The sequence below is a fragment of the Littorina saxatilis genome, linkage group LG5, assembly GCF_037325665.1.
Source record: "Littorina saxatilis isolate snail1 linkage group LG5, US_GU_Lsax_2.0, whole genome shotgun sequence".
Taxonomy (NCBI): domain Eukaryota; kingdom Metazoa; phylum Mollusca; class Gastropoda; order Littorinimorpha; family Littorinidae; genus Littorina; species Littorina saxatilis.
Window position 1 is genome coordinate 38,203,762 of NC_090249.1, and position 13,251 is coordinate 38,217,012.

General features: G+C 39.7%; 1 protein-coding gene across 1 annotated transcript in view; it reads right to left on the bottom strand.

The window, feature by feature from the left end:
* Positions 1-1,143: 1,143 nt before the first annotated feature.
* Positions 1,144-13,251, bottom strand: part of LOC138967069 (very long chain fatty acid elongase 4-like) — a 59,413-nt gene continuing 47,305 nt past the window's right edge. The window contains exons 6-8 of the mRNA XM_070339549.1: positions 4,300-4,414; positions 2,784-2,911; positions 1,144-1,623 (exon numbers count right to left, since the gene is read on the bottom strand). Coding sequence (XP_070195650.1) covers positions 1,363-1,623; positions 2,784-2,911; positions 4,300-4,414 — 504 coding nt within the window. The 3' untranslated portion in view covers positions 1,144-1,362. The remainder of the gene's footprint in view (positions 1,624-2,783; positions 2,912-4,299; positions 4,415-13,251) is intronic.

Here is a 13,251-nt window from a genome sequence, read left to right on the forward strand (position 1 = left end):
AGTTTCATTCTGTGAGTTCCACAGCTACTTGACTAAATGTTGTATTTTCGCCTTACGCGACTTGTTTTACATTTAGTCAAGTTTTGACTAAATGTTTTAACGTAGAGGGGGGAATCGAGACGAGGGTCGTGGTGAATGGGTGTGTGTGTGTGTAGAGCGATTCAGAGAAAACTACTAGACCGCTCTTCATCAAACTTGACATGAGAGATCCTGAATATGGTATCTTCAGACATTTTTTTCTTTTTTTGATAAATGTCTTTGATGACGTCATATTCGGCTTTTTGTTAAAGTTGAGGCGGCACTGTCATGCTCTCATTTTTCAACCAAATTGGTTGAAATTTTGGTCAAGTAATCTTCGACGAAGGCCGGACTTTGGTATTGCATTTCAGCTTGGAGGCTTAAACATATATCAATGAGTTTGCTCATTAAAGTTGTCATTCTTTCTTTCTTTCTTTATTTGGTGTTTAACGTCGTTTTCAACCACGAAGGTTATATCACGACGGGGAAAGGGGGGAGATGGGATAGAGCCACTTGTCAATTGTTTCTTATTCACAAAAGCACTAATAAAAAATTTGCTCCAGGGGCTTGCAACGTAGTACAATATATTACCTTACTGGGAGAATGTAAGTTTCCAGTACAAAGGACTTAACATTTCTTACATACTGCTTGACTAAAATCTTTACAAAAATTGACTATATTTTATACAAGAAACACTTAACAAGGGTAAAAGGAGAAACAGAATCCGTTAGTCGCCTCTTACGACATGCTGCATGGGGAGCATCGGGTAAATTATTTCTCGTCCCAACCAATATGGGACTCCCCCTTACCCGCGGGGGGTAAAGTTGTCATTAAAATCGATTTTTCGCAAACAGATTTAAAATTGATTGCATCGTATTCTTCCTCACATTCTGAATCTAAAAATATATACATTTGTCATGTTTACTCTTAAAATGTGATCACAATTAACGAAAATAGATTAATTAGTCTTACGATTAAAATTTAAGAAATCGATCCAAAAATGATTTCATCTTATTCTTTATCATTTCCTGATTCCAAAAACATATAGATATGATAGGTTGTATTCAAAACAAGCTCAGAAAGTTAACAAGAATACAGAAAAGCGCGCTTTGCTGCTTAGCACAATACGCTACCGCGCTATTCTGGCGTGTTAATTTCACTGCGTTTTGCACGTGGGAGGTGAGCGATTTCCTTCTCGCGGGGATTGACGAAGCTGTACTGTCTTGGTGAAAAAATACAGTGCGTTCAGTTTCATTCCGTGAGTTCGACAGCTTGACTAAATGTAGTAATTTCGCCTTACGCGACTTGTTTAAAGATAAGTTGCAAGCTACAAAATACATTGGATCAAGAGTGCGAGCCTAACATCTCTCCATGTATATGCTTTCTCCTGATGTTGTTGTTTTGGTGTTCTTCCTTATGCACGCCGTTAGATTCGCTGCGTTTCGTCGCTGGCTTTGGTGTTCTGTACGCTTTTCTGTAGAAGTTGGAAAAAAGGGCGATAAGCGAGAGAGCGTAGATGGACACGGCCCAGTTAAATCCCTTGGGGAAGGCGCACGGTGCAATGATGTTGGTGACAGTGTGGACCATCACGATTGCAAACTGAGTCTGAAAATACAGAAAATCGGTCGGAATTCAGGGGGTGTCGTTATTAGGAGGGGTCGTTAATGGAAGGTTCCAATGTAGAGAGAGAAAATAAAGCGAAAGTTTACCAGAGATTACTGAGGACAAAAGTCAATAAATCCATCTATCCATCACTGATCAAATTATCCATCAATCAGTCTGTCAAGTAGGTCTGGAAGAACTGTTGAACAGTCACGCTTGCCAGTTAGTCTGTCAGTCGGCTAGTCAATCAGTGTGTGTGTGTGTGTGTGTGTGTGTGTGTGTGTGTGTGTGTGTGTGTGTGTGTGTGTGTGTGTGTGTGTGTGTGTATCCGTGTGTGTGTACATGTGTGTGTCAGAGTATGTATGTGTTTTTGTGTTTGTGTGTATGTGTGTATGTATGTGTGTGAGTGTTTGTGTGTGTGTGCGTGCATGCATGCGTGCGCATATATATATATATATAGGGTGAATCGCGAGACAGAGACAGCTAGCGTGGCGGTTCACCACAATCACCTTTGAAGGCGAAGTCCTGTCAAACGGGATTGAGAATTTTAGAGCTTATTTCTTAGCCCTATAGTATCTGGTGTGGCTTCTCAAATGCCAGAACATACAGACAGACAAAAGCCGCTAGACCCCATCACAAACAGAACTCTATAATCCACAGGTGTTGCTTACACACACACAGAAACACACACACACACACAGAGAAGCCGGCGTATATATATATGTATATCTATAAATATATAGAGATAGGTGACAGTGTATTTTTCGCGTGGCTATAAATTGATTCGACCTTTTCACTTTGACAGTAAGAACAACTTACGGGTGCAAGGGAAGCGTTCTGGACAGCGCAGTGACATTCTAAAAATAGTAACGTAGAAACGGGAATATGGATTGAAGCCACACGAAGGAAGGGAGATAAACGGGGTGTGTGTGTGTGTGTGTGTGTGTGTGTGTGTGTGTGTGTGTGTGTGTGTGTGTGTGTGTGTGTGTGTGTGATTGTGCGCGCACGCGTGCTCTTGTGCACACCTGCATGCGTTGCGTGCGTGCGTGCGTCAGCCTGTCTGATTGGCGTGCGTGCGTGTGCACACATGAACTTCTGTGTTTGCTACCGAATTTAAGAAAAATAATGGCTTCTGGGTCAAAAAGGGCAGCCAGACAACGTACCAGCTGCAGAGTGGTGAGGTATTTTTTCCACCACAAGTATGGCTGCCAGTGGGGGCCAAGAGCCGCCAGGCCGTAGTAGGTGTACATCACCACGTGAACTGCCGTGTTCAGCAAAGGGTGGAAAAAAGCTGGAACAAACAACATCTGATTTTTATTTTTTTTAATTTCGTTTTTTGCAAACAAATGTTCGGTCTTTTTAATTTTTTTAATTTTTTTAAAATCTGATTTTATTGTCTTTACAGGTACTGGGTCCGCTAACAATCAGCCCCAACATCACCACTAGGTTTGTATGTAGCACAACTTGTTTTTTTTTTTTAATTTATATAAATCTTGCAATCATACCTGTAACACGCAGCGGAACAAAAACAACCTTAAGCATTATTAGCTATCAGTGACAGATACGAAATGAATGCAACCAAAACATTCCACTTTGCAGGGTAAAGCACACCCAGGACCTTACATTTGTGTATGTGCTAAAACTGATAGATGCTCTAGTCCCATGTTAACGTCTGGACAGATCTGAAGTGAAGTACATGCTGAGTTACATTTAAACAAAGAAACATTTAATAATTCCCAAGCAACGGCATTAACCACTACCGTAAACTACCTTGTATACGCCCAGTATCGAGTAAACGCCCACCCCCTACTTTTGGTCAAATTCTGCGCACAGAGTAGAGTACCGGGTAAACGCCCACCGCCCATTTTTTGCAAGAACAGCACGTGATAACGGTTTGTTTACCGCAGACCTGGATTAATCTTTTCCAGTTAGCATTAACAGAAAATAAAGCAACCCAAACATATCCTTCGTGGTTTGCTTGCAGAATTCAGTGTGTGTGTGTGTGTGTGTGTGTGTGTGTGTGTGTGTGTGTGTGTGTGTGTGTGTGTGTGTTTGTGTTTGTGTGTGTATGTGTGTGAGAGAGAGGACAGTTTTGTGTAATAACGCACCCTTTGAACACTTCCATACCAAATGACCAAAATATCGTTATTTTAGCAAAGGAACCGCTCCTGCAAAGGGTATAATTATAGTACCTAGTAAACGCCCACCCCCAACTTTTGGGCAAAATTGGTGCAAAGGGGGTGGGGGGCGTATACAAGGTAGTTTACGGTAACTACAGTCGAACCTGTTTATAACGATCCCCCGGGCCAAGGGGAAGACTAAAAGCGATCGTTGTGGAAAGATGAAATGTTTAGAAGGAAAAGAAATAGTCCGTCGGGAATCCTTTCAGATAGTCGTTATCGGGAGGTGGTCGTTGTGAATAAGTGGTCGCTATGGGAAGATGAATTGTTTAGAAAAACATTGTTCGCCGGGGATCCTTCCGGATAGTCGATATAGGTAGGCGGTCGTTGTGAATAAGTGGTCGCCGCTATGGATGATGAATTGTTTAGAAGAAAAAAAGTTCATCGGGGATTCTTTCGGATAGTCGTTATCGGGAGGTGTTTGTTATTGGCAGGTGGTCGCTATCGGGAGGTGGTCCTTAAAGACAGGTTCAGCAACTTGCTGTAGTCGAAAACTCACACTGGCCGCCAGCAACAAAGGCCACGCCCAGCCACCAGTTGAGGATCATGGTGGCGTGGTGATACACGTGGAGGAAGGTAATCTGCCCGCTCTTCTTCCGCAGGATAAAGAACACCTGCAAAGTGTAACGGCATTAGGCGCTCTCATTTCCGGGAAAATGAATGCTAAAAACTCAAGTCTTTTTTTCATGCGGGTAATGAGCTCCAAAGACCTGCAAAGTGTGACTGCATTGAGCACTCTCATTTTCGAGAAAATGCCTGGTAAAAGGTATGCAATTGATAGGTTTCAAGAGCTCATTTTCTTGGAGCACAGCGATAAATTAGGCCTAATTAGTTCGGTTTCATATGTGAATATTACGTATCATTTTCGGACCAATGACGAAACAATATAGCCTACTCGTACACTGTAAACTGAAGTGTTCCACGTTTGAACACAATTTTTGTCACCAATTCAACAGTGTGAATAATGTGTGACGAACTATATCATTCTACTGGAAAAAGTAGCACACATGGGAAACACTATTGAGTGTTATCCATATGTGCTACTTTTGCGAGTAGAATCATATCGTGTTTCACACAGTGTTCACAACTGGTTACAAAAAGTGTCTTCAAAAGTGGAACACTTCAGTTTACAGTGTACTATATGCACTAGAGCGGCCACATTGCTCGTGGGAACCCTTCTTCTACGCCTTCCCCCTCCCTCTCGTCCTCAGTCAAGCCACTCCACCGCAGAGAAAGGGGGAATGTACGTTCTGGCTCACCGATTCCGACAGACCCTAAATATTAACGCAAAATAGGCTTCTGGACTAAACTTTTACTAAAATGAAACATGCGACAAAATCAGAAAAATACTGCATAAATCCATACAAAAAAAATACAGTAAAGTAAGGTTGTTTTGAACCAATGCCGGGTCTGTCGGAATCAGTAACCCAGAACGTACATTCCCCCTTTCTCTGATACAACGCTAAATTTAGTTTCCATTGAAATATTAATCCAATCTGCCCGTCGTAGCCAAGCCCAAGACTACCGTATTGATCTGGTAAAAACAAACAGCCAGCCTGCCGCAAGCTAGTCTTCTATATTCCTCCAATGGCAAGACAAGATTAAATCATGTGATAGCAACAGTTACGTCACGTCCACCCTAATGTTTTGTTGTGGCTAGCAACGGGGCTGGGATATCTTGTCATATTACTTTGGTGGTTGTGCTGTTCAGACTTGTTGGAAGCGGTGGCAGTTTTCTGTGAGAGAAGTGTTTGAATTTGTGTTTCTGTTGATTAATCTCATGTCTCAAGACAGTATTTCTTCACAAGAATTAGCTCAGGAAATTAGTGAAGCGCAAGCAGCTAACCAAAAACTGTTAGATTCAGAAAGTATGGCTTTTGAGCAAGCTCAGGAAATTCCTCTTCCACCACCAACACCATCAGAATTTTGGACAGAAGAAGAGAAGAAAACTTTGTTAGAGAATCGGAAGTATTTTGAAGAAATGGTGCAAATTGTAGATAAAGCTGTAAAAGAAGGGCCGATAGAATTACCTAAAAAGCCGAAAAGAAAGATTGAGCAGTTGTTCAAAGAAAAAACAGGAGTAAAGAAAAGCAGAAATGATCTCACAACTCCACAGGCATTACACAATTATCTGATTTCTAATCAAGCTGATATAAAAACAACGATTTCCAGAGAAGCTTTTTCTGAGAAATTATTTGAAAACCCATCAAATGAAGACGAAATGGTAGAAAGATTAAACAAAGGAGTGAGAAATTTAGCTAGACAAGATGCACAGACTATGATGATTTACATTCAGTTTGGCAACTTTTTAATTCTGTGTAAAAACTGGCAGGAGAAGGAGAGGAAAGAAGGGAGAATAACAGAAACTTGGGCTGACTGGTTGAAAGCAAAAACAGGCTATTCCGATGTTCATGCACGGAAATTACGAGCCGTTGCAGGTGTTCTTTATGGATATCCTGGATTTTTTGCTGTTGGTCTCCCCTTTCGTTTTATTTACAGCAAGCTAAATAACATTAAGAGCATGCTGCAAGTGCCAGAATTTGCTTCCATCTGGAAACAAGATCCTCATGTACCAGAAACAAGCCAGCTCCAACATTCTCAAGAATTCTAGGATTCTAAAAATAGTACCGTTCACGCGTGAACGGTAGGTCTTGCTGGTAAACCGGCGGCTTGGGTCACTCTGTTTCAACGCTTCGCTTCACTACGCTTCACTACGCTTCACTACGCTTCACTACGCTTCAATATTTAGGCTGCCTTTTCAGGCGGCCACCGAGTGCACTTTATGCAAATGACTTGTTTATTGAATCAAGCTTTGACAAGTGTACTTGGTGGCTGCTTTGAAACTCAACAAAGCCTTCTCCCCTTTCACAAACACTTCCCAAACGCAAGCAACGTCCTCTCCCCCGCTGCAGTCAAAACAAAGCTGTCATAGCGGGTTTTCCCGATTGACAAAAATTCTTATTACACACTCAGACTATTTGGAGTCGCGTTATTCTCCAGTGCCCAATTGCATAAGAATATTCTGGTGATGAATAAACGCGCTTTGTGTCATTAGCATCTAAAGATTTCTTGTTTACAATAGTTGTGTTGATCTGATGAAGCGCGGAACTGATCTTAGGGTTGTCATGGTGAAACACTCGCTTCTGAAACAGTGCTTCCTTGTAGTTATCATGCGATATGCTCGACTTTACAACCTGTTTGCTTACACCCTTTGCTTTTTTAACCACCCCTTTCTCACTTGCAACACTGTACATCTTTGCACGCAATCCAACATACTCCTTAATTATCTTCCCATTCATTTCATCTTTCATCTTTCCAATAACCTTCTTGTTAACATTTGAGTGCAATGGTGATTCTTTAGGGTAGTCGCAAGTGTCATAAAAAGAATCTTTTCCTTTTACTGCAGGACTTTCAGCTTCTAGATCTTTGTAAATGTCATCCGCTGGAATGTCAAGTAAGAATGAATCTGTGTCTGTGTAAAGTACTCTCGATTTGGGATATCTTGGTTTCAAATAATCATACAAAAACTCAAGCATCAACAGTTTTGACAACTCTAGCACAGTAAAGCCTATGAATACTGGTTTGTCAAGCTTGACTACAAGTTTTTTCATTAAGATACCATACAGCTGTTCATGAAAGTATTTAAAGTCTTGATACTGTGGTTTGGATGTCAGCTTGATGGCCTCATTTTCTCTTGTAACAAGTCTAACATCCTTTCTCTTGTGTGGGTTTTCCATTGTCTTACCAAAGCAACTGTTGTTCATCAGTTTGAAAAAGTCTTTCTCTGATGCATCAGCGGCTTTGGTTCTCAGTTCTGTGTTTTTCATGATGTAAGGTTTCATAAACTGTTCTTGATCAAATAAAATTATACGATGAACAGCCTTCAAAATTAATCCATGTCTAATGTAAAACTGTAACAGTCTGTAGTGACACACATACTTCTTTTTGTGAAACAGATTGGGCACCAGCTTTGGAGGTTCTCTTGGGTTTACTTTTAACCTCTCAGCCGCTAAAGGATAATCATTATGTAGATCATGAAGTGATAGTGGATAGTCTAAGTCAACTTCTAGTATCCATCCCTTTCGACTGTCTGGGCCTGCTTTTAATATTGTCAGCACAACACATTGTGAAAATGGTCCTGAATAGATCTTAAAGTTCCGAAGTGGAAGCGTCTGACACATTGCCCAACCATACAAATTGTTTGCATCTAGATACATGATGTAATTAGAAGGTTTCATAGGATCAAAGTCGTCCAAGTATTTGTTGTTGGCTTTGCAGTAATTGTGTGAAGCCATACTGATTCCTCCACGTAGTCCATTTTCAATCATCTGAAGTGTAGGTAGATCTGATAGCAAGTCAATCTTTACTCCTGTAAATCTAAGAAATGCATCCCAGCTCATGCCTGGTGCAGATATGTAATGTGAAGGATCTAGATTGTAGTGCTTCATACATGTTCTTCTGTAATTCTCAAATATATCTGCAAGTAAACAAACATCAGCCAACAAATATTGATCATGATAATCACCCATTGTATTACATCCTAATTTATTCCATGCAGTCTTAGCGTGTTCATAGTCTTCGTCACTTATACCCTTACCCTTCAGCCGTGAGAAGTAAGCATCCTTTGGTGGTAACTCATCTTCATCAAACCTCTCCCACGAATCCATGTATTCATATGGATAGACTCCCTTTCTAACTAAGTCACTGTCAAAGTACTTACATGTGATTGGGAAAGCAGTTAGTGATGAAGATAAAGACTCAAGTGTTCCCATCAGATGTTGAGCAGAATCGTAGAAGTATAAACTATTCAGAGTAAAGGCCATGTACTTTTCTGAAGACTGCGCAATGCATCTTGCTTTGTATTCATCAGTTACTGCCTGCATGATCAGATGTGAATCATAACCGCGCAAGTTATGGAAGAAGATTGGAAGCTTCCAAGTCTTAGGATCAAACTTTAATTGTAGATTACATTTGCTGTGTGCTGCTCCTCGGAACTGCCCACTTACATGATCATGATCTCTTACTATTGGATTGTCTGTGTTTGGTGTTAGACTTTGTTCGCATATCCAACACTGTGTGGTAGAGTTAAACTGTTCTTGGTCTTCAGGTTTCATAACAATGTCTGAAAGATTCAGTTGTTTGGAGCAGTCATTTCGCACTTGGTTCATTTGCTGTAAGAAGTTCTTTGCTGCATTAGGTCCTCTGTACAATTGCGGTTTAGAATGTTTACCATCTGAACTAACAACAATAAATGCATATGAACAGACTTGATGATTACTTAGAGTTACTGTTTTAGGTAGGTCTTTTGGTAAAGGTCCTTCATATGGCACAATGATAGATTCAAAGTCAGCATAAACAACATAAGGACTTTTCTGTAGTTTGCATACATTCTTAAAATACACTTTGCTGTCTGGCGGTGGTGTTGTTAACTTCACAACCGCATCATCAACGCTCTTACAATGTTGCTTGTGTATAAGTGCTGCATGAATTGATGGAATACGCAAGAGACATCGCCTACAAAAGTCTTGTTTACTATTGTGATTGCTTGTGCTCGCCATCAGTCTACTCATTGTACGAATCAAAGTGTAATGATATTTTACACCATCAGTCATTAGTAACATGTCAACATGGTTAGTATCACAATCACCAATCGTTGGTGAGTTCTTTGATATTCTGACTGGTTTCAGTTCATCTTCCTCATCCCACGTGTAAACATTTACGGTGATGGGTTTGTTTTGCTGTTCAAATTTGTCAATGCTTGTAATGCTGACAGGAAATTCAATACCAGTAAAGTTTAGTTTATTTCTGTATGCATGATAATTAGACACTCTTTCTGCATTTTTCTTTACACTGTACAGTCTTGCCAGAACACACCACATAAAACATTTGTCATCATCATTCTTTATGTTCAGCACAGCACGTTTTTTGACAAGAGCAGGAGGTAAAGGTATGTAACTTCTACCTCTGATGGGGGCAAATTTACTTAGCTTCAATTCTATTTTTAGAATTTCACCTTCTGACCATCCGGATCCTTTCATCTTTGCATCCTCTGCAGCTTGCTCAAACCGTTTCATCATTTCATCTGCCCAGTTTCCATTCAATTCTGCCATAGAATTAAGTGCTAGTTGTCTGGTTGAAACATGAACTTCTAGCACCTCATCACTGACTGTTTTGTATTTTATTAAACTGACTATCTGCACTTTTACTGGAGGTTCAATCAACAAATTGTTTGGAATTTGTTCAATGGCGTCTTGCACACTGGACTGCACATTTTGAGGATCCGTTACTTGTAATTCAACGGTGTCAAATACTGCCGATAAAGATTCTAATACAGAGTCTTCCATCGCTGTGAGTTTGATTTTATAACTCAAAATAAAAATATAAATTAAAAAAATGAAGTTGCAATTCTTTCTCAGAGCTTCCATTTTTGTTAACACTATAAAATCTGAAATAAAAAATCATTTAACATTTGTACCACGTGGAACTAATTGTAATTCCTCTTTTACAAAGGCTCTTTGCGGTGCTGGTTCTCTCAAGTAATATATAGGTGGATTTGTCTCTACTACTCTCTTGATTTCATGAATGTCAATACTCCAGATTGGATCCGTTGCACGCTTCCTGCTGTCACCCTCAGCTTCACCGGGTGCATATAAATATCTGACTTTCTGATTGAAAGGTAGTAATGCCACTGGTGTTGTTGACTTTGGAGCAACAGGTATTGTTTTCTGTTTGATTGCATCAACTGGTCTTAACCCTGTAGCTTTAAATACCTCCAGATTCATTGCTCTAAGTACTGATGGTAATCTTTTGACCCATTCAGTGTTACGCAATTTACTTTCTGTGTCCAAAAATTCCTGATGGTACTGATATGAAAACAGTTTTTCTGCCAACTGTTTGTTAAAGCTCTCAACAATAGCCTGTGACCTGTGGTTTCCTGGAATACCTCTCTTCACTGTAACATGATGTTTTAACAGAAGCTGGTTGACAGCTCCTTTAAACTCCTTACCATCATCGCACTGAATCATTCTGGGATACTTTAGTGGTCCACGTCTGTAAATTTCTTGCAGGGCAACAGCTGTAGCTATAGCACTTTTCTCTGTCAACGGTTCAGCATCTTTGTATCTTGTTGCAACATCAACTACAGTCAGTGCATACTTATATTTCTTCCTTCTGACTGTGTCATGCGGTAAATACAGCAGGTCTATTTGATGAGTGTCATTCGGTTTAATGTTAACAAAGTGTGGTCGTGTAATTTTTCTTGGTGCAGGTAAATAGATCTGCCAAACTGCCTGCTTTGACAACCATTTCTTTGCTATATCTTGAGAAACACCTGCTGCGTCACTGAGCTTGTCAATAGCAGTTCTTCCTTTCCAGTAACCTTTTGGGGAATAATATATTTTAGATAACAAAGCATCACTCATGGTTTTTTAAATGACAGAATATTAAGATTTGACAGCACGCGCAATAAAGTAAACAACAGCCATACCAATAACAATGAAAACAATCTCGCCCACCTTCTGCTCTTCTGAAGGCTGATAAAAGTCACCCAGTTTTGGAGGAGCACTTGTCTTCATTTTCTTTCCAGTTACAAGATAGTATTCTTGAATGGCTGCATCAACATTGGCAAAGGTTTTGTTTGCATGTCCTTGCTGCCTGAGTTTATCATTCATAAAGTCTAACTGCGCAATTCGTTTCTTCTCGTATTCATCCTGTGCTTTCGCCAGTTGTTCCATGGCTTTGTTGTGCCTTTCCCTCTCTTCACCATTTTGCAGTTTAGAAAACAAATAGTTGCTGCCAGAAAATGCAAGCGCATTTACAATCGCACCTCCCACCATCATAACCAAGCTAGCCATTTTATTGTCTTACATGTTTATATTTTCTGGAATAATTCCTTGCTTCACCAAAAAGTCTTTTGTTGCAAAGGAAGCTGTCACAACACCAATTAGTTTAGCACCGTCTTCGAAGTCTAACTTTCCCAAGTCGGCTGGTTTCATTCTGAGGAGACTTTTACCCAGCATTGTGTAACCTACACTCAAGCCTCCAATCACTGCAGCGTGATAAACTAGATTAACTATTGTCTTTTCAGAACTCATTTTTATGTTATCAAAATTAAAATATTAAAATTATTCCATATGAAATGAATCCACTGCAGGTACTACTGTGGGCTTTTTTATTGTTTGTACTGCTTTGTTTGTTGGTTTTGGTGTTTCTGATTTTGGTGTTTCTGACACTTTATATTTGCCTTGCCAAAGTTTGTAAAGCAAGTATCCACCTCCTCCAACAACAGCTGCTACAGCTACTTTTCTGTATGATAGAAATGAAGATTTTAATTCTTGATCAGTTTGTGTGACCTTAGTCACTTCAGGAATGTTTGGTGTCTGCTCAACTTCAGACATAATGTTCTGCTTTGCCTTTTGATTTAACTTTTTTTGTCTGTTCCATTCGGCTAGTTTTTTTCCTGCTTCTACTCTACCAGGTTTCTTTGTCACTGTGTTCACTTCTGGTATTTTCGTCTGCTCCACTGTCTGCTTCAACTGATCTGTCATCTTTTTTATTATGAAAATTAATGTGTTTGAAAGTAATTAATCCAGCAACAAATGGTACTAATAAAGCACCAAATCGATAATACAGGCCACAGGCAAGAGATTCGAGGGACTTGGAAACAACAGGGTCATGAGTTAGATCATGTGTTAAGTTTTCCTCCGAGTCGAGAGGTGTAAAATGTCCAAAGATCTTTGTGTACAAACCTATAACAGTCTGTCCAATACTTCTAACCATCTTAGAACCAAGCACTGATTCATACCGTCCATGATACTTTTCTATATCTTCTGAGGAAAGATGTTGTACTTCTTCCACAGTTAACTGCTGCCCAAGGTAGTGTTTTGTTTTTCCACAAACAGCAAGTGAATACAATCTTTCTTTTTTATCAGGTATAGTCCTACTGTCACAGATTTCAATATCTGTAGCAGTCTGCATCAGCAATTCATCACAGTTCATTTTATTTTGATGCAGAATAAAATTAAAATCTAGTAATTAAACTTGAGTAAGAACTTAGGTAGGAACTTAACAAGAACTTAGGTAGGAACTTGAGTAAGAACTTAGGTAGGAACTTAACAAGAACTTGAGTAAGAACTTGACAAGAACTTAGTAAGAACTTGACAAGAACTTGACAAGAACTTGAGTAAGAACTTGACAAGAACTTGAGTAAGAACTTGACAAGAACTTAGCAAGGATTTCTACAAACATACATACTGAACTGGTTGATCAGTTTTTAAAACCAGTTTCGAGTGCTTAGAAGATTTCAGATTATTCTTTATTCTTTCTCTCTCCTGTTTGTTTTCAATGACATCATTTTCTCGAAGACACTCTTCAAAACTGTCACGGTCCTTTGAATAGAACAATGTTATTGTTTTGAGTTGCTCTCTAAAGTCTTTCAGAACTGCATTGTATT